General features: G+C 49.0%; 1 protein-coding gene across 3 annotated transcripts in view; it reads left to right on the top strand.

Annotated features, from left to right (window-relative positions):
* The window catches only part of LOC102911964 (ceramide synthase 4), a 37,291-nt gene that overhangs the window by 11,224 nt on the left and 5,807 nt on the right, over positions 1 to 20,260 (top strand). For all 3 annotated transcript variants that reach the window (XM_006970143.4, XM_076560112.1, XM_042267750.2), the window contains 8 exons: positions 11,181 to 11,354; positions 13,655 to 13,772; positions 15,247 to 15,365; positions 15,576 to 15,633; positions 16,375 to 16,425; positions 17,328 to 17,420; positions 17,648 to 17,776; positions 18,226 to 18,332. In XM_006970143.4, coding sequence (XP_006970205.2) covers positions 11,182 to 11,354; positions 13,655 to 13,772; positions 15,247 to 15,365; positions 15,576 to 15,633; positions 16,375 to 16,425; positions 17,328 to 17,420; positions 17,648 to 17,776; positions 18,226 to 18,332 — 848 coding nt within the window. In that variant the 5' untranslated portion in view covers position 11,181. The remainder of the gene's footprint in view (positions 1 to 11,180; positions 11,355 to 13,654; positions 13,773 to 15,246; positions 15,366 to 15,575; positions 15,634 to 16,374; positions 16,426 to 17,327; positions 17,421 to 17,647; positions 17,777 to 18,225; positions 18,333 to 20,260) is intronic.

Below are 20,260 nucleotides of genomic sequence, written 5' to 3'. Positions count from 1 at the left end.
TTTATTTGTTTGCCTGCACACACACATAGACATGTAGAGCCCAGAGGTAAACACTGGGTATTCTCCACTTTTTTTTTTTTTTTTTTTTTTTTTTTTAATAAAATGTGGCTCTCTCATTTACCTGGAGCTCTCCAATTCACCTAGATTGGTTCACCAGTGGGGTCTAGGGAGTCTCCTGCTCCCCTACACTAGGATACAGCACACACTGCCACACCTGGCTGTTATGTGAGTGCTATGTAGCAGAGGGTGACTTTGAACTTCTCATCCTCCTGTGCTGTGGGATGTTCTGTATGCTGTGAATGTGTTGCTCCCTCTATTTCCTGGTTTCAGAACCACAGCCTATTTCCTAGGAGAAGCTGGGTAACATGGACCTCACAGGCAGGCCCCCGGTAAGGATTTAAATGAGATGGACCAGGAAAGGGTAGGTCCTGGGTCAATGCTATCAAGAGTTCTTTTCTCCTCTCCCAATCATGCATGTGTAAAGATCAAAGGACAGCTCTTGCCTTCCATGACTGAGGCCGCGTGTCCCATTGTTTGATGAGTATGTCAGCTTCCACAGAACCTCCTGTCTTAATGAAGGAGTGCTGAAATTACAGACACCTACTCACACATTGCCTTGCTATGGGTATGGGGATCCAAGCCCAAGGGCTATGTTATTGCACTAAGAGCTTTACCCATTGAGCAATCTCCCAGCCTTTTCATTTCATTTTATTTCAGTTTTGAGACAGGTTTTCATGTGACTGAGGCTGGTTTCTACATTTCTGATTCTCCTGCCTCTGCCTCCCAAGTTCTGCATCATGAGGCACCACCTCAGCTGCCTTTACTTAGCCTGGGGATGGAACCTTGCCTTCCATGCCTGCTAGGCGAGCGCTGTACCAACTGAGCCGCATCCCCTTGGTCATTTTTCCCTCTCATCCTCTGGTACTCTAATCCTATGTGAATGTGTGAGAGACCATTTTGACATTGTCCGAAAAGTTACTCAGGCTTTATACATTTTTAGTTTTTAAAAGTTTTTGTTTTACTGTGTCTGGGAGCAAGTATGCTGCAGCCTTCTCTCTAGCTGAACTTTTCAGTCAGTTTTCTCCTTCCATCGTGTGGGTCCTAGGGGTTGAACTCAGGGCATCAGACTTGGCAGCAAGCACCTTTACTGCAGAGCTATCTTGATGGCCTCTACATTCTTACATAATGGTAAACTATGTAAAACATAAAATGGACCTCCCCTCTGCTTCCCTGCTCTCTCCATTTTCCCCTCCCCTCTTCCTCCCCTCCTCTCCCTTTTTAGGAGACAGGGTCTTACTGTGTAGCTAATGCTAGCCTGTAACTCATGATTTTCCTGCTTCAGCCTCCTGAGTGCTGGATTACAAGTACATGAATCTTCATTTGGCTCCTTCAGGGCTCTGGTCATTCTAGAGCAGCCTTATCTAGTACCATGTTGTGTGATGATAGAAACCTCTTATCAGCATTGGCAGGTGTAGTGGCTGCTAGCCATATGTGGCAGTGGAATATGTATATATACATATATAGCTATGTGTGTGTGTGTGTGTATGTGTGTGTGTGTGTGTGCGCACATGGAAGTCAGAGGTCAGCTTCAGGTGAATTCCTTTATTGCTTTGCACTTTTTTTTTGAGACAAAGTCTTTCAGTGAACACGGAGCTTACCAATTTGTCTGGTTTGGCCAGCTGGCTAACCCTGAGATATGCCCGGTTCTGATCTCCAGTGCTAGAATTACAGGTGCATGTTGTCATGCCCAGGTTTTATGTGGGTTCTGGGAAGTGTGTGTGTGTGTGTGTGTGTGTGTGTTATTGGGGATGGAACTTAGAGTCTGGTGCATGGCAAGCATGAGCTCTACAACTGAGCTAACACTCCCCCCCCCCCCCCCCCCCCCCGGATGAACTGGTTTAACTTTTTTTTTTTTTTTTTTTTGGTTTTCCGAGACAGGGTTTCTCTTGTGTAGCTTTGCGCCTTTCCTGGATCTCACTTGGTAGCCCAGGCTGGCCTCGAACTCACAGAGATCCGCCTGCCTCTGCCTCCCAAGTGCTGGGATTAAAGGCGTGCGCCACCACCGCCCGGCTGAACTGGTTTAACTTTAAATAGCCTCTTGCTTTTGGGAGGCTGAGGCAGAAAGATTGAGAGTTTGAGGCCATCGGCCTCCATAATAAATTTCAGACTAGCCAGGGCTACGTTGCAAGACTCTATCTCTAATTAATTAATCAATTAAATTTAAAAAGCTTCATAAGGACTAAGATTTCTAGGTACTATATTTCCTTCAAAAAATAATAATTATTATTAGTGACGCTGGGAATTGATTCCAGGGTTTCCTGTACACTAAGCAAGTGTTCACATTTAACCATGCCCTAGCTCCTTACTAGTGGATTCCAGACAGGTTCTCTACCACTGAACTCATTCTGTAGTTCAGTCTCTCCTGGAACTTGCCATTCTCCTGCCTCAGCTTCCCTTATAGCTCTATTTCCTGTCATGCTGCATCTCACCCAGCTCAGGTAGTGTTTTTATATTTTGCCTGGAACTTATCGTTAGCATCTGTGAGTTTGATGAGGCTGCCTCTGCTATTACTCAAAACTGAACTAGGTTGGTGGTTTTCCATTACATAAATTAGAAATGGGGCCATTAGTGTCTCCCTGCACTTTGCTTTTGTTTTTTTAGACTCTTTGATCCACCCACACCAGACAGCATAACTTATTCATCTCTCCTGTTATCTCTACCTAGCTTTGGGTAATTTTTGTTAATTAAAGCAAATAATTGTGTTGAACTACATGCAGAAGTTAGCCACCTTAACTATTTTAAGTGTGCAGTTTGGCATTCCTAATTTATTCGCATAGCTGTGCCCCAGTTTATAGAATGTTTTCGTCTTGCACAATTCGAACTATAATCATTAAACATTAACTCCCCAGTTCTCCCTCTTCCCTGCCGAGCTCTGGCGATCTCCAGTCCACGTGTGTGTGTGTGTGTGTGTGTGTGTGTGTGTGTGTGTGTGTGTGCGCGCGCATGTGTGTTCATGGGCACATACATGCATGTGTAGGTCAGAAGTTCATGTCAGGCATCAGGTTTCTTCCTCAGTTGCTCTTCATCTAGTTTTTTTTGTTTTAACACAGGGTCTCACACTGAATCCAGAACTCACTGATTCAGCTAGACTGGCCGGCCAGCAGGCCTTAGGGACCCTGCCGTTCTCTGCACCGCTCCAGAGCTGGGATAACGGGTGGATGTTGGCATGCCTGGCTTTCTTATTTGGGCAGTGGGTACCCTTCAGCCCTCACACTTTTTTAATAATGTATTGATTCTTATCTTATGTGCATTGGCATTTTGCCTGCATGTGTGTTGTGACCGTGTCGGGTCGAGAGTTACAGACAGCTGTGAGCTCAGGCCCTCAGTCCTGCGCAGCAGACTCTCCCCACCGAGCCACGTCTCCAGGCCTCTGTCCCTTCACTGCTCTAGGGGCCTCCTGTCTTTGGAATCGTGGCAGCATTTGTCTTGGCTTTTTTCACTCACTTTAATGCCTTCAAGGTTTATCCAAGCTGTATCTTTCTCCTCCTTCTCAGCTTTCCTGTGGTATTTTATAGTATGGGACCCTAAGATTTCTGACCCCAGGTGCTGCACATCAAGATTGCTTCTGTCAGGAGAGAAGGAGGGGCTCCCAAGGGACACGAGAGCATGTTGGGGGAGGAATGACTGTGTTCTTTATCACGATTGAGGCAGTGACGTCGTGAGTTTTGATATATATCAAAATACATTAGATCACGCTGAGAGTGATGCTGCGTGCCTGTAATCTCTCCACACGTGGAAGGTGGGGGCAAGGGAGGCAGGAGCTGAAGGGTAGTCACAGTTACACAGTGGGTGTGAGGTCTCCTGGACCATAAGGAGACTCCGTCTCACCCCCTCCTCCAAAAACATGTGCGTGCATGTCTACATATCCACAAATCTTAAGCACATAGTTATTGTGTTTTCCCTTTTATTGTTGTTTTTTCAGGACAGTTTCTCTGGGTAGCCCTGGCTGTCCTGACACTCTGTAGACCAGGCTGGCCTCGAACTCACAGTGTCTGTCTCTGCCTCCTGAGTGCTGGGATGAAAAGCGTGCGCCACTACTCAGCTTGTGTTTTTCTTTATTTCTCTCCTTTCCCATGCTCCCTCTCTTCCCTCTTTCTCCCTTGCCTTCTCCTTTCTCCATCTACTCTTCCTCTTTGTCCCCTTCCCAGGGTCTCACTTTGTAGCCTAGGCTTGCCTGAAACTTACCATTCTCTTGCCTTATTACTCCCAAGTACTGGGGTGACAGGCCTGCCCCGCCATGTCCAGCTGTCCCTGAGTGACCCCACTCATATACCATGATGCTGGGATCCCTGGATGCTGTTTGTGTAGGGACCCAGCCCCGGCCATGTTCATTCCAAGCCTCATGGAAGTGGTGGTGGTGTGGTGAGGTGGTAACGATGGGTGGTTGGGGTGCTACGCGTGAGATAGTTAACTTAGAAGGCAGAAAGGGTTGTTTGGGACTCTTGGTTTCCGAGGTCGAGTCCCTGGTTGTGATGAGGCAGAGCAGACTGCTCATCTCATGGGGTCCATGGGAAAGGGAAGATGGAGGAAAGGGAGAGAGGAGGACAGAAGTGAAGAGACAGGGAGAGAGAGTTATGGAGGAGAGAGGAGGAAATAGAGATGAGGAGAGAGGGAGAAGAGGTAGATGAAAGAGTAGGAGGGGAAAGGCGAAGGAGAGAGAGAAGAGGGAGGAAGGATGAGAGAGGGAAGAGGAAGGAGAGAGGGGATGAGAGGAAAGGAGGAAGAGAGTGAACAGGGAGGAGAGAAGGAAGGAAGGAGCGAGGAGAGGTAGAGAAGAAAGAGGAGGAGGGAGGGAAGGGGAAGATACGGAGAAACAGAAAGATAGAGATAGGGATGGATGGATGATAATAGATAGATAGATAGATAGACAGACAGAAGATCCACCAGTGACCTGCTTCTTTGATGTCACATCTAAGTTTCCTCTGCCCTCAGTAGCCCATTAAGCTGTGAATCCACCAGCGAGTCAGTTTTCTTGTGAGTCCAGAGCACTCATGATCCAGTTACAGTCAACACCCTCCCCCGCCTAACACTGATGCACCAGGGACCAAACCCTCAACACATATACTTCTGGAGAATATTTATAATCTAAATTTGTGTGTCTGTGCAGCACACATGTGCCACAGCGTCCATGTGGAGGTCAGAGGACAGTCGAGGGAGTTAGTGCTGTCTTTCCACCATGTGGTCTCAGCAGTTCAACCCAGGTCGTCAGACTTAGTGGCCAGCCAGAGGGCTTGCTGAGCCATCTTGCCATCCTGGTTTTATTTTTATTGTTTTGAAGCAAAGTCTGGTGTAGCATTGACTGTCCTCAAACTGTTTAGCCAAGGGTGGTCTTGAACTTCTGATCCTTCTGCCTCTGTCTCTCAAGGGATTGCAGTTGTGCACCATCACTCTCATGAAGTGCTGGGGATGGAAACCAGAGCCTCATGCATTCTGGGTAATTGCTCTACCAACTGAGCCACAGCCTGATCCTCATTTTCTTTCTTTTCTTTTCAAAACATAGACCAAGCTGCTGACCTGGAACTTGTATTCTTCCTGCCTTTGCTTTCTAAGGGCTGTGATGACAGATGTGTGCCACACCCAGCTCCTTGCATTAACCTTTAAAACAATTTTTGAAAATGTGTGTGTGTGTGTGTGTGTGTGTGTGTGTGTGTGTATGTTGTGTGTATGTGTGTGCATGCACATGTCCCTGCGTGTGTGTGTGTGTGTGTGTGTGTGTGTGTGTGTGTGTGTGTGTATGTATGTGTATGTGGCACTCAGATGACAACTTGCAGTAAACAGTTCATTCTCTTCTCCCCAATGAGGTCATCAGGGTTGGCAACAAATGTCCCCACCCACTGATGTCCTGGGCCAGGAACAAAGTATGGTAAACTGGAAGCTCAGCAAGCTGCCTTTTGGGGAATTGAACTGGGAGGGGATGAATAGGGTCCAAGTGGTGAGGGCTGGAACATAGTAACCTATAGGGGCCGAGGTAGGCAGAGCCTTAGACTTGAGGCCCTCCTTGGGATCTTGGTGTGGTAACAGCATGCTATATCCTGGACCTTCTGAATGTCTGGTTGTTAGCACTCCCTGATTACCCTGGGAGAGCCAGTGCCGTTTGGAAGGAACTGCTAAGACTCCAGTACAGCACTGGCCTTAGCAATCTACAGATACTCCCCTCACCTTTCGAGAGCCCCTGGTGTGTCAAGGTCTGGGCCTCAGGCTGTAGGAATCTGGTGACCCCAGGCAGGAGTGGTGCGTCCAGTGAGTCTGGATTGATTTCCAAAATCTGACTTTTCAGGAAGACAGAAACAAAGTAAAGCAGTCCCTGCCCCCTGTCACATTTGATGCTTGATGAGGGGTACTGTTGTTACAGGACTTGGGGTGACAACACTCTGTGCCTCAGTAAGCCAGGTTTGGCCGTATGTCCATTAGAACAGCCAAATTAATAGTGAAAATGAAAAGCAGATTTATTCAATGTGGCCACATTGAGAAGAGGGACAAAGAGATTTAGTGATTCTCCCAAATCTTTTTGGGGTCCTAAAGGGAGGTTAAGAATTAAGTGGAGACCAGAGTTATGCATGTCTAAGCAGTCCCCTGTCAAGCTGTGGTCCACCCAATGTTGTCAGGGCTCCAGTCTTCTCAGCAAGGTGGTCTGTGGTCCACCCAATGTTGTCAGGGCTCCAGTCTTCTCAGCAAGGTGGTCTGAGAAGTTTTCAGCACTGTGTGAAACCTCATTCCTGGAGAAAGTTCCTCTCTGCTGGCCCTGGCCTTAGGCGTTCTTCTCTCCCAGCGAGATTGACTCCCTGGGGAATTCCAGTTTCTTTTGCCCATTGTTTCAGGAGTCTGAGGGACACAAGTGTCTGTTTAGAGTGTGTTCATCTCTGTTAGGCTGGTTACACTGGGACTCTCAGAACAGCAAGGACCAGACTTAAATACACAGGCCTCTGGTAGGCTCGGCACAGTAGGGATTTTAGCTCATTTCTTCCCTCCTCCTCTCCTCTCTCCTCAGCTTAGCTGGCCCCTCCTTTGGGCCCCTCAACACAAAGCCCTGGTCTCTCCCTCCTTGCATACAGGGATATTTTTAGTTAGTAAGAGGGATTATCAGCTGAGTCCCAGGTGGCAGGGGCCTGGCTGGGAGTAAGGCCAGCTAGGCTTCAAAGAGCAGGCAGGGTAGGGGGTGGGGTGGGGTGGGGAGTGGAACTCATGGGTAGGAGGGCCTTGAGGATAATAAAGGTCCAGACTGGGACTGGACATGCTGGCCCAGCCACCTACACTGACTCTCTGGTTGACCTCACTCACATTCACTTGCCTTGTGGGCTTCTCTGGCCCAACCCAGCTTGAGCACAGGAGCCAGACTTTAAGGGAAGGACAAGGGAGGCCAGGAGGGTTTCCAGGCAGAGTGAGCTTGCTGGGACCTGCCTAGGAATCATCTAGAAAGCCTGTGGTGATGTATACCTTCCATCATAGCACTGGGGACTGCTAGGACATCCTGGGTTATATAGGGAGACCCTGAATTTAAAAACCAAGGCCTGAGGTGGGGTTGGCTCAATTATGAATGCTTGCCCAGTAAATGAGGGGCCATGGGTTCTGTCCCAGCACTGCAAAAATACTAGTAATATTTTTATACCAGGTGTGGTGATATATGCCTATTATCTTAGCATTTGAGAGGTGGAGGCCAGACTGGGCAAGATTATGTCTTTCAAAGCCAAGGGTTGGGGATGTGGCTGAGCAGTAGAGTATATCATCCTCTAGTGAGGAGCTGGAAGTGTATAGCTCAGCTGATGGGAGTCCTTACCTAGAATCTACCAGGGGGGCTGGGCCTGCCTAGGATCTTCCAATAAGAGGGAGGAGACATGGTTTGGCAGTAGAGCACAGACTTAGAATCCACCATTGTGGATTTGGGAGTGTGACTCAAGAGTATTGCAGCTGGAGAATTTTCTCTCTGGGTCCCACCAATCCCCGACAGTCCAACAGCCCACTTATAAAATAAACACACAGACACTTATATTATTTAAACTGTTTGGCCTAATGGCTCAGGCTTCTAGCTATCTAGTTCTTACATCTTAAATTAATCAATTTCTATAAATCTATACCTTGCCACGTGGCTTGTGGCTTACGGGCATCTTCACATTCTGCTTGTTGTGACGGCATCTGGCAGTGTCTCTCTCTGCCTTCCTGTTATCTCAATTCTCCTCTCTGTTAGTCCCGCCTATACTTCCTGTCTGGCCACTGGCCAATCCGTGTTTTATTTATTGACCAACCAGAGCAACACATTTGACATACAGACCATCCCACAGCAGAGTACCTTTCTAGAAATCCCTCAGTGAGGGATTAGGGTCATAGCTTAGTGGTAGAGTGCTCATTAGGGCTGGAGATGCGTCTTATTGGAGAGCATTTGCCCAGCCTGGTTAAGGATCTGGGTTGCACTCTCAGAACTGGGGTGGGGTGGGGAGGGGGTATAGGGGAGGGGACATGAAGAAAATCATCCAAGGCCTCGGTGATGACTCAGTGGATAAGGTGCTTGAGTTCAAGTCCCCAGCACTCATGGAAATGCCTGTAATGCAATGCTGGGGATCAGAGACAGGATTATCCTGGGAGCTCACTGGCCAACCAATCTAGTCAACTGATGAGCTGTAGGTTTAGTGAGAGACCCTGTCTCAAAAAATAAGGTGGAAAACAAGTTAGAAAGATACCACTCTCTCCAGGCTCCACAGCACAAAGAATCCTCCAAAGCTGCCACATACCAGTGACCCCTCAGACTTTCTCAGACCACCAATCTTCTTTCTGGTGACCATTATTGACACTGCCACTCATGCTCACACAGCTCTAGGCATCATTCCCAACCTCCTACTTAGAAGGGACTATGTGGATCCCATTTATAGATGGGGAAACTGAGACAGAGAGATTAAGTCATCTACTCCCAGGGTTACATAACTGGTAAATGACTGAGCCAGGAACTAAACCAACCAAGATGGAGTGTTTATGAAGTGAGGAGTCACCACCTCCTATGTCCACCTCCTCCATTCTAGCCCTCACCATAACCCAGTAAAGTGGGGATTTGCTGTCTTCCCTTTTCAGATGGGACAAATGAGATGTGAGGAGATGGAGCTGAGTTTCAAAAGAAAATGTGAAAAGTGAGGAACCCTGAAGCCCTTCATCTTACTTCCTCAAGATGGGCTGCTTAGAATTCCCCAGCAAGGAGCTGGGGACATGGCTTAGCTGTGGAATTTAGAGTTTTAATACTGGAAAAGGCAATATCCCGGAGCCTCCAGGGCGGGCCAGCTGGCACCTTGATCTGAGCCCAGTGAGACCCATTTGGAACTTGTAACCTACAGAACTATCAGAAAACCAGTTTGCAAGAATAGCCACAGGAAGCCAACCTAAGCATCATAAGTTTATTTGGCCTAGTTTTGAATTTTATGTTGATAGCATTTTGTGTAGATATTGTTTGTGAGTATGTGTGTGTGCATGTGCATGTGTGTGTGTGTGAAGTCCTTTTGCGTTTTGAGGAGGTAGGAGGAGGGTGCTGAGGATCAAACTTGAGCTGATAGTATTTTGTCTAGACACACCTGCTCTCAGTATTGATTTTGTTATTTTTTTCTTGTTTGTCATTGTGAAGTTGGTTTTTCTTTTGGAGTTAGGGTCTTATGTAGCCTAGGCTGGCCTCAAACTCACTATGCAGCCAAGAGTCTCCTGTCTCTCATATCTTGAGTGCTGGAATTGCAGGAGCATGCCACATGACCACTTTTGTGAGGTGATTTGTTTTTCTTTGCGTGTTTGGTGTGCATAACTTTGTGTGCATGTTTACTTGTGTGTGAGAATACACACACAAATGTGGGCATGTGCATTTAGGGACTTTGGGTTGATTTTATGTGCCTTTCTCAATTCCTCTCTACCTCACTTATCCATGCAAGGTCTTTTTTGGACCCAGGCTTGCTACTTCAGCCCTTCTGATTAGCCAGGCATGCTCTGGGAAGCTCCCGTCTTCACCTCCCATGGGCAGGGCTTACAGATGAACTGCCATGCCCCTCTGGCATTTATGTGGTTCATTCTAGTAAATTTTATTTTGAAAGAAAAGAAAAACAAAACAACCTCCCCCGTCCCCCAACAAAAACCGAAACCATACCAGCAGATGTCAAACTTCAGTTAAGTGGTCTCGTCACTGTGACAAACACGCATCAAACAACTGAATGGGAGAGATTTATTCTGAGGTCCTGCTTGGGAAGGGTCGTTACATCATGGTGGAGCAGAGCAATTTGAGACATGGTGGCCAGGAAGCAGAAAAGAAGGAGTAGAAGAAGGACTCAGGCGAGATGCAGCCCGAGGACATGCCCTGCCACCTCCAGAGGCTCTTCCTACTTGTTTCTGTATTCTAATATTGTGAGCTCATCAAAGATGAACTGTTGACTAGATCAGAACTTCCAGGATCTAACTATGGAAATGCCTTCTTAGACAAACCACAAGTATTGCTTACTGACTTTTAAAAGAATTATTTAGTTTTATGTTGTGTCTTAGTTACTTTTCTATTGCTGTGATGAAACACCATGACCAATTCAACTTATAAAAGAAGGTATTTAATTGGGGCTTGCTTACAGTTTCAGAGAGTGGGCAGGGAGTGTGGTGGCAGGCAGTCATGGTGCTGAGAGCTTACATCCTGACCTGCAGGCAGTAGGCAGAGGGATACTGGGTCTGGAGTTGGGACCTCAGTGACACACCTTCTCCCAAAGGCCACAGCTCCTCATTCTTTCTAAACAGTCCACCAACTGAGGACCAAGCATTCAATACGTGAGTCTGTGGAGGCATTCTCATTCAAACCACCACAATGTGTGTGGGTCTTTTGCCTACATGTATGTCTGTGCACCCCATGAGTGCAGTGCCTGTGGGAGCCAGAAGAGGGCATTTGTTCCTTGGAATTGGAGCAGCAGATGGTTGTGAGCTGCTGTGTGGGAGGTGGGAATTGAACCTGGGTCCTCTGGAAGAGTGGCCAGTGCTCTAAACCACTGAACCATCTCTCCAGTATTCCCCCTCTTTTGACATTTCTTCAAGTAGAATGCTCTGTGGCTCTGGGTATTCAGCCTCTCCCATTTGTACACACTCTTCAAGTTGAATTGATTTGTACTTACCTGATTGTGTATCCACAGCATGTTGTTGAGCTTGAGTGAGTGGCTGTGGCAGGAGAGGTTCTGGTTACCACCCAACAACACATGGGCACAGCTGGAGGACCGAGATGGCCTGGTGTTCGCCCACCCTCACCACATGCTTGCTGCCTTGCCAATGGCTCTGGTCCTGGTGGCTCTGCGCATCACCTTTGAGAGGTGAGTGTCATACTGTGGCTGGTGTCGACCCGTGTGTGTGTGTGTGTGTGTGTGTGTGTGTGTGTGTGTGTGTGTGTGTCTGCCCTCTAGGGGTTTCCCATTTTCACATGCCCAATGACCCCTTGTTTTAGACCTAAGCACCTTTTCTTTCTTTTTTAAAAAAAATATTTATTTTTATTTAAGTGTGTGTGTGTGTGTGTGTGTGTGTGTGTGTGTGTGTGTGTGTATGTGTGGTGTGTACCATGTACATGCAGGTGCCCACAGGCCAGAAAATGGTGTCAGATCCCCTGGAGGTGGAGTTCCAGGTGGTTATAAGCTGTAACTTGGGTACTGGGATCCAAACTATAGTCCTGGAAATATAGCAAGTGCTCTTAACTGCTGAGCCATCTCTCTGGCTCTGAACATCTTATTTTCCTGCCACCACTTCTTAAGTGTTGGATTACAGGCTTCTGTTACCACTCCCAATTTGTGCTATGCAGGAGATGGAACTCAGGGCTTTGTACATTCTAGGCAAGCATTCTGACATCTGAGCCGCATCTCCAAACCTCTGCAATTCTTTTAAGGCTGTGTTCCAAGGCCGAGGCCTTGGTCCATCTCAGGAGAATCCCTTTTTAGGTCCTATCCCTGACCTGAAGTGTGTGTTGGTTTGTGGTTCCCACCATCAAGGGGATTCTGAGCTCTCAGCCTGCTGGACACAGGCAGGACGTGAGGGACCCAAGGAACATTCACTGAACTTATATTTACCTCATAAACTTAAAAAAAAAAAAAGCTTGTGTGTGCAGAAGTCAGAGGAGGACATTAGTTGGCCTCTGTCAGCCTCTGTTGTGCTACCTTCTGACTGGGTGGCTAGCAAGCCCCAGCGATCCTCCTCTCTCCCCCTCCACCCCCATCCTCCAGAGAGGTGAGCTTATAGGCAGGCATGTGGCCACACCCAGGTTTTTGCATGGGTGCTGGGGATTTGAACTCATGACCATGCTTATGTGGTAAATATTCTTACTGAACTATCTCCCCAGGTCCTTATATATTTCTTTTGAAGGCTTCTCTGCCATATACAGCTCTAAGATGTCTGCATGAAAATAGGGATGGGAGATGTTTTAGGGTTTCTATTGCTGCGGAGAAACACCATGACCATGGCAACCTTTAGAAACGAAAACATTGAACTGGAGTGGCTCACATTTTCAGAGGTTTAGTCCATTATCATCATGCAACATAGTGGCTTGCAGGCAGACATAGTGCTGGAGGAGTTGAGTATCCTACCTCTTGCAGGCAACAGGAAGTGAACTGAGACACTGGGTGTGGCTTGAGCATATATGAGACCTCCAAGCCCACCTCCACAGTAAGACACTTCCTCCAACAAAGCCACACTTCCTAATAGTGCCACTCCCTTTGGGGGCCATTTTCTTTCAAACCAGCATAGGAGACTAGGGTGGTAGTGTTCTCAACTTCACCACTGGAGCCCAGATGGGTGTATTTTCACATTTAAGTGGTGATCTTAGGCTGGGCATGGTGGTATATGCCTGTAATCCCAGCATTTGGAAGGCTGAGACAGGAGGATTGCCAGTTTGTGGAGAGCCTGGGCTGGATAGAGAGACTAACAAACAGGCAAGCAAGCAAGTAAGCAAGGAAACATGCTAACAGTGCTAAAGTGAGCCTGGTCATAACATGGACTCCTCCATGTTCGGCAGAGGGTAAGTATTATTAAAGACTGGTCTCCATCACCATGGAATCTAATAGGAGTTCTTTACTAGATTGATCAGGGCCTCAGGTTTTCTTAAGAGAAGTTAAAGTGCTAGAACCCTGAAGATGGAGTTCAGTCTCCATCTGTGGTCTTGGGGCACCCTCTTGTGGGCACTGGGGGATTGATTAACCAGGTGCCTTTGCTGGAGTAGGGATTGTAGGGTATCAGACTTCACAGGTAGCAGGCAATGTCCTTCCCCCGCAGAACCTGATGCAGGGAGACTAAGACTCAGATCACTAAGACACAGAGGACTTTCATTCTGGTTGAGGATGGGTAAAGGAAACTGGGTTCCCTGTGAGATGGCCTGAACATCCCTATCCAGAAGATGATGCTAACATCTTTTCCTAGGTTTGGTCCAGGGGTTGTGGCTGGGAGTAGTGGTAGAAAATTTCATGCCTGCATGGACATTTTGGCTCTGGGTTTCCAAACCCTCTGTTCAGATAGATTTGAACCATACTTGCTGGTGAGGCTTGCCTAGGCCTCAGGATCCCTCCCTTTCCTCCTGCTGGAGTAACATTCCTTTCATTTGAGTTCTACTGGGTTCTGTCTCCATTGCACTCAGATTTGTGGCCTTGCCGCTGAGCCGGTGGATGGGTATACGGGATCAAATCAGGAGGCAGATAAAGCCCAACCCAGTGCTGGAGAAATACTTCCTCAGGATGGGGCAGAGACCCGTGGAGGTGAGCCCCCACATTCTCGTGACATCCACAGGGTGGTGTCCCTAGAACCTGGGAATAGAAGCTGTGTGTGGCCCTTATTGGAGGTGGGTCAGGGACCTCTGATTCACCCATTAGTACCCCCACCCTACATTTAACCCGAGTTCACAGTTTCCCTGGTACATGTGACCCCTCTGTCTCCTGGTAACTCAAGGCCCCACCTCTCCCGGCTGTGCTGAGAGAAGTGGACCAGTCCCATCCTTCTCAGGTTCCTTGGGGTTTGAAACCACTTCCTCCCAGCATGAGCGTGCCCTTCCTAGTCTCCAGTTCTCTAGGTCTTGAATCCCCACCCCTCTTTTCTGCAGTGTGAGGCGACACCCCTCATCCCCAGCCAGGATGGGGCTGCCCCTTTCAGGCTTCCTGGGTTAAGAAGCCCCACCATTTCTGGTTCCCTGGGACCTGGGGAAGCCTTCCTTTAAAGGTCTCAAGGCTTGAACCTGTCCCTCTTAACCTTCCTGGGACATGAGGCCCTGCTCCTCCTGGTCTTCAGGACTAAAGGTCCCATCCTGGCTGGGTAGAGAGTGGCTTTTTTTTTTTTATTTATTTATTTTTTTTATTTTGTGAGATGAGATTTCTCTGGGTAATCCTGGCTGTCCTTAAACTTGCACTGTAGACCAGGCTGGCCTCGAACTCAGAGAGATCCTCCTGCCTCTGCCTCCTGAGTGCCTGGCTGGCAGGGTAGCTTCTATGGAGCAGAGAGCTAAATGCCTGCCTGGGGTGGCGGACTAGTCTGCTTTCTGCTGCTGAATGCAAGTCGGAGGAGAAAGGGTTCATTCCGCCTCACACTTTCAGGTAACAGGCCATCACAGAGGGAGGTGAGGACAGGAAGTTGAGGCAGGACATGAAGCAGAGACCATGGAGAAACACTGCTTACCGGTTTGCTCTCTCTGGCTTGGGCTCAGCCAGATTTCTTAACACAGCTCTCCCATCAGTCAGTAATCAAGACAATTCCCCAAAGACAAGGCCAGAAGCCCAGCTGATCTGGGCAATGTTGAGATGCCCTCTTCCCAGCTGACTCTTGGTGGTGTCAGTTTGACAATAAAAATTAACCAGGGGCTATATGAGACTCGACCCCCTCAAGGGGCTGAAGGAAAGCCTGCCTCTCGTCCTCATAAATGCTTTTCCTCTGTGCTGGGGATGAACCGAGGACTTTGTTAATACTAGGCAAGCACCATAGAGCTATATCCCCCATTCTCCAGCCTCATTCTTGATGCCAGGCTCCACCAGTGACCTATACACTCGACAAACAGGGCCCGTGTTCTGGAAGTCTCCCCACCTTCCCCTCCTCTTTCCTCTCAGTGTAGTGGATATGGCTCTGTGGCAAAGATCTTGAGCTTCGGGCGAGGAGGGAATCTAAGTGGGAGCCATGCACCTGGGGACAAGGGCAGGAGACCAGCACTAGGCCTGTGTAACCCTCTCCCTCATTCCCTCGCCTCAGACCCAGATGGTCCTCCTGGCTGCCCAGTGCGGTCTCACACTGCGACAGACTCAGCGCTGGTTCAGGAGACGTCGGAACCAGGATCGGCCTCGCCTGTCCAAGAAATTCTGTGAAGCCAGGTAATTGTGGGGTGCAGGGGAGGTAAAGTCTGTTTGATTGACAAGGCCCCACTCTTCCTAGCCTGCCTGGGTGATGAGGCCTCACCCCTCCTAGCCTCCTTGTTACTTGAGGTCCTTCCCTTCCCAGACTCCCTGGCAGATGAAGCTCCACCTCTGGGGCCTGCACACTGCCCTTGGCAGCGGCCTCACTAGCTTCCTCCCTCTCTGCAGCTGGAGGTTTGTCTTCTACCTGTGTTCCTTCGTGGGCGGCATCTCTATCCTCTACCATGTGAGTAAACCTGAGGGTCACCTGTCCCACAAAGACCTACTGTGCACCAGGAGCTGGCCACACCTGCAGTGAATGAATGTGCTCGGGAGGAGTGGGAGGCAGAGCTGGAACACGGGAGGAGAGAGCGGGCATGAGCTGTGGTGGAGAGAGCATGCTGTCCCACTTTGTTCTGCTGCTGTAATAGATATCCTGACAAAGGCAGCTCGAGGGAGGAAGGATTTATTTTAGCTCATGGTTCCAGGTTACAGTCCGTCACAGCAGGGAAGTAGCTCGAGGGAGTGGGTTACTGTTTCCATAATCAGAAACAGACAGCAAGGAATGTGTGCATGTTATTGTTCAGCTCACTCTCTTTTTCATCCAGTCCAAGGCCCACTTCATGAAATAGTGCTACCCACAGTTAACCCAAATTAGAAAAATCTCTCATGTAGGTATGTGCACAGACCAACCTAATCTAGACAATCCCTCATTGAGACCACCTTCTCAGGTGATTCTCAATTGTGTCAAGTTGCAAGTTAAAACCAACCATCAGACTTAACACTTGGGAGTTGTGGGCAGAAGGATGGTGAATTCGAGGGCAATGCGAGCTACATAGTGAGACCCTTGCTTGAAAACTATAAAATCAAGGCAGAGTGGAATCAGTACCTAGAAGGCTTTGGAAGCCCTGGTAGTGGGGGGTTCAGATCCAGGGTAGGAAGCTGGCTTTTGCCTTTGGAGAGCTTCAGATCCTTTGTTCCTTCATAGGAGCCATGGTTGTGGACAGTGGCATTGTGCTGGGAAAATTATCCATTCCAGGTGAGTGGCAAGTGGACTTGGGAGAAACTCAGTCCTTGTGGTCACAGGCAAAAGAGACCCATTACCTGCCTGTATGATGAGGCCTTGCCCCCCACTACCTGCCTGTATGATGAGGCCCTGCCCTTCTTAGCTGCTTGAATGATAAGGCTCCCCTCTCCTTCCTGTTTGAGTGGTAATGTCTGGCCTTTCACAGCCTGCCTGGGTACTGAGGGCCCATCCTTTCTAGTATTCTTTTTTTTTTTTTTCTGGAGCTGAGGACTGAACCCAGGGCCTTGTGCTTGCTAGGCAAGCACTTTACCACTGAGCTAAATCCCCATCCCCAATAGTATTCTTGATACTTGTCCCACCTATACTTCCTGCCTAGCTACTGGCCAGTCAGCGCTTTATTTATCAATCAGTCATCCACAGCAAGACTCCAACTCTCACAACCTCACTGGGATGTGAGGCCTTATTACTCTTCTTCAGTGTCCCAGGCAGAAAAGATGAGTCCTTTTTAACTTTCCAGGGATGTGACCCCCTCCCCGCCAAACTCCTTTGGCTATCATGCCTAGTCTCTTCTGGTCTTCTGGGACTTGAAGCTTTGCCTCAACTTTCTGGGCCATGAAGGCCCACCTCTTGGGGCCTCTCTGGGCTATGAGATTTCATTCTTCTCTGCACTTTGGATGTGAGGACACTCCACTCCCAACTCTGCTTTTGATTCCTCTGTAGAGGGAGGAAAACAAGACCAGGAGCTGCCCCAGACCACTATTCTGGATGACCTCCAGGGATGGGGAGTGCATGCTTTGCTCACTTACTGGTATTCAAGTGTCCAGGTTTGGGCAACCAGGGAGACGCTCCATCCAAGTCCCTTCCAGGCAGGAGCCTCTACACTTCACAGCTAATCTCTCCTTACCTTGCTGTAGACCCTGAATGTGGCCCTGTACTGGTGGTACCTCGTGGAACTGGGCTTCTACATTTCACTGCTAATCACTTTGCCCTTTGACATCAAACGCAAGGTGAGTTATGAGCCACAGATGGATGTGTGGAGATGCCTCCTAACCTCTGGGGAAGGGGCTGAAGTGGGATGAATTGGCCTTAACATTGCACCTTGAGGCACCCTTGGTTCCTGGCAGAAAGGATGGGGTCCAGAGGCCTTATGGATACCCTGAAAAGGCTTGCTTTCAGGCATGTGGCCCTCCAGCCACAGAGGCTTGTCCCGGTGGTGACCCACTGTCTTCGGCAGGACTTCAAGGAGCAGGTGGTGCACCACTTTGTGACCGTGGGGCTGATCGCCTTCTCCTACAGCTCCAACTTGTTGCGCATTGGCTCTGTGGTACTGCTGCTGCATGATTGCTGCGACTACCTGCTGGAGGTGGGTTCACCCCCCCTCCCCCCACTTGTCCTGCCAGCCCTGCTATTCTCCTGGCCATGGAGAGGGGGCCCTGCCCCCTCACCCTCTCTGGGAGGTGAAAACTCGCCCCTCCTTCTTTAGTTTCCAGCAACACAGCGCCCTTCCCTCTTGGTCTCTCTGGGACAGGAAATCCCCATTGCTGTCCGACTCATTTGGATATGAGGCCCCGCCCCTCCCAGCCTTTCAGGGACTGGAGGCACCATGCCCCAGTTTTCCTGGAGATGAAATATTCTGTCTCTGTCTTGTCTCTGCCATTCTCATATTCTTTGCCCTCCCTAGGTAGTTGTGGAGATATGGCCTTACCTCAGTTTACTTGACCTCACCTTATAGCTTCTCGTCCCCAAGTTGAGGCTTTCCACTTTCCGTGGGTTCTTGGTCCTAAGCCTGTTTCTCTTTGCTGCTCTCCGCAGGCTTGTAAGATGTTCAACTACACCCGCTCTCGGCGAGTGTGCAACACTCTCTTCATCATCTTCTCCTTAGTCTTCTTCTACACTCGCCTCATATTCTTCCCCACTCAGTGAGTCCTGAGGGCCAGGGAGATGGGAGGGTGTGTCCAGGGTCCAGGCAGGCCTCACCCCGGTGCCCTACCCAGGGAACTGGAGGTGTTGGCTGAAATTGTTCCAAGAGGCAGGAGATGTTGTGCCTGACCCAGAGCACAGCATATGCAAAGGCCCAGAGATAAGAGAAAAAGAAACTGAGTGCAGTACTAATGCAGTGCACTCCCAGAACAGGAAGAGAGAGGAGGAGGCTGTCTGAGTGCCTGGTCACTAAAATAGTCTAGTAAATATTCTTTGATATTTGTTAAGCTTCTGGAATGTGTTGGGATAAAGAAATACCAGAGAGCAATGCAGATGCCTGCCCCCTGGAGTCAGCTGATGTGGGTGAGGAAAAGGATAGACAGGCAAGCCAACAGACCACAAGGCACAAGGCACTGAAGAGAAAATGAAGCTAAGGAGTCTGCAGGGAGCACGTGTGTAGGTAGCTGGCCATGGCTGAGCCTTCTTCAGGGATGCTTCACTGATAGCTGCTGTATATAGAGAATGAATGGGGCTCAAGAACCACGGTGACCATAGAGGAAGATGGTCCAGGTGACGGGGACAGCATATGCAAAGGCTCCGAGGCTAGACTGTGTTCCAGTGTTGGAAGAACAGAAATGAGCTCATGTGGTTGGAGCAGAGAGGATAAGGTGAATGCAGGTAGGTGACCAGGACAAGTGATGAAGGATGCTATGGGATGTTATCTGAAGGGAGGTGGGAGCCAAGGTGCTGAGGGCAGATGGTGGGAAGCTGGGGCTGAAAACCAGAGCAGGTGAGAGAAGAAGACAAGAAGGAGATACCAACAGGGCTAGGAAAAACTACAGGAGACACCAGGGGCTCAGCTGCTCCGTGCTGGTCTTGAGGGGCCTCTGCCCCTTCGTAGACATAGGGGAGGCAGATGGCATGTCAGGCGGGCTTTCTGGAAGGGTGGTGGTATAAATGCAGGAGTTGCCAGCTGTTAGGCATTTGCAGCAGGAGGCTGAGTGTCATCTGGGTGTGGATACTAGCCAGTTCCCAGAGCTCTCCGATGTTTGCTGGAGACTGACGGAGAAGTTACGAGAGGTGAGGACTGGAGCTGTAGCCAAGTTCAGTGGTAAAGAGCTTGCTGGTGCCTGTGGGGTGCAGGGTTGGGGAGGAGAGGGAGTTGGAGGGAAGAGAGAGAAGGAAGGGGAAGAGAAAGAAAGTAAAGGGAGAAGACGGAGGAAAAGGTGGAATAAAAGGTGAAAATGGAAGGAGGAAAGGAAGAAGAGAAAAGATGGAAGGAAAGAATAAAGAAGGAAGTGGAAGTTGGTGAAGAAGAAGGAGTTGGAGGAGGAGGAGTGTGGAGGAGGAGTGTGGAGGGAGGTGAGTGTGGATTAGGGAGGAGAGGAAAGAAGATAGTGTGGAGGAGTGAGGAGGAGGAAGGGAGATGAGTGCAGAGGAGGAGGAGGCAGAAGAGGAGCAGGAGGGAGGAGGGACAGGCATTGGGCTACGAGAAGGCACAAGAGCCTCAAGGGGAAAAGAAATGAAGTAGCTAGGGGCAAAGATTGATAAAGGGTGTGTGGTTGGATTTTTCTTTCTTGACTATGAAATGACAGGGTTGGTTTTGATGGTAACGGATGTGTATAGGAAATAAGAGCTGTGGCCTTGCAAAGAGGTGGCATGACCAGAGCTGGGTCAGTTGGCAAGAGGGTAGAGATGCAGGAACAGTGGGTTCAGGAACATTGTCTTTGGCAGCCAGTGGCTCTGTTAGATGAGTCATAGGTCTCAGGTTGATGTAAAGAGTTACTGTGTATCTAAGGAGAGATGAGTAATCATAAAGGGTCACCTAGGAGGGCCAGTAGGACACTTGATACTTCCTTGGAGTTTGTGGTGCAGAAAGGCCAGGTGGCAAACTTGTATGTTCCACTGACAGTATAAGCAGGTGAAG

This window comes from Peromyscus maniculatus, chromosome 23 (assembly GCF_049852395.1).
Source record: "Peromyscus maniculatus bairdii isolate BWxNUB_F1_BW_parent chromosome 23, HU_Pman_BW_mat_3.1, whole genome shotgun sequence".
NCBI classification, from domain to species: Eukaryota; Metazoa; Chordata; class Mammalia; order Rodentia; family Cricetidae; genus Peromyscus; species Peromyscus maniculatus.
This window is presented reverse-complemented; position numbering and strand designations above follow the sequence as displayed.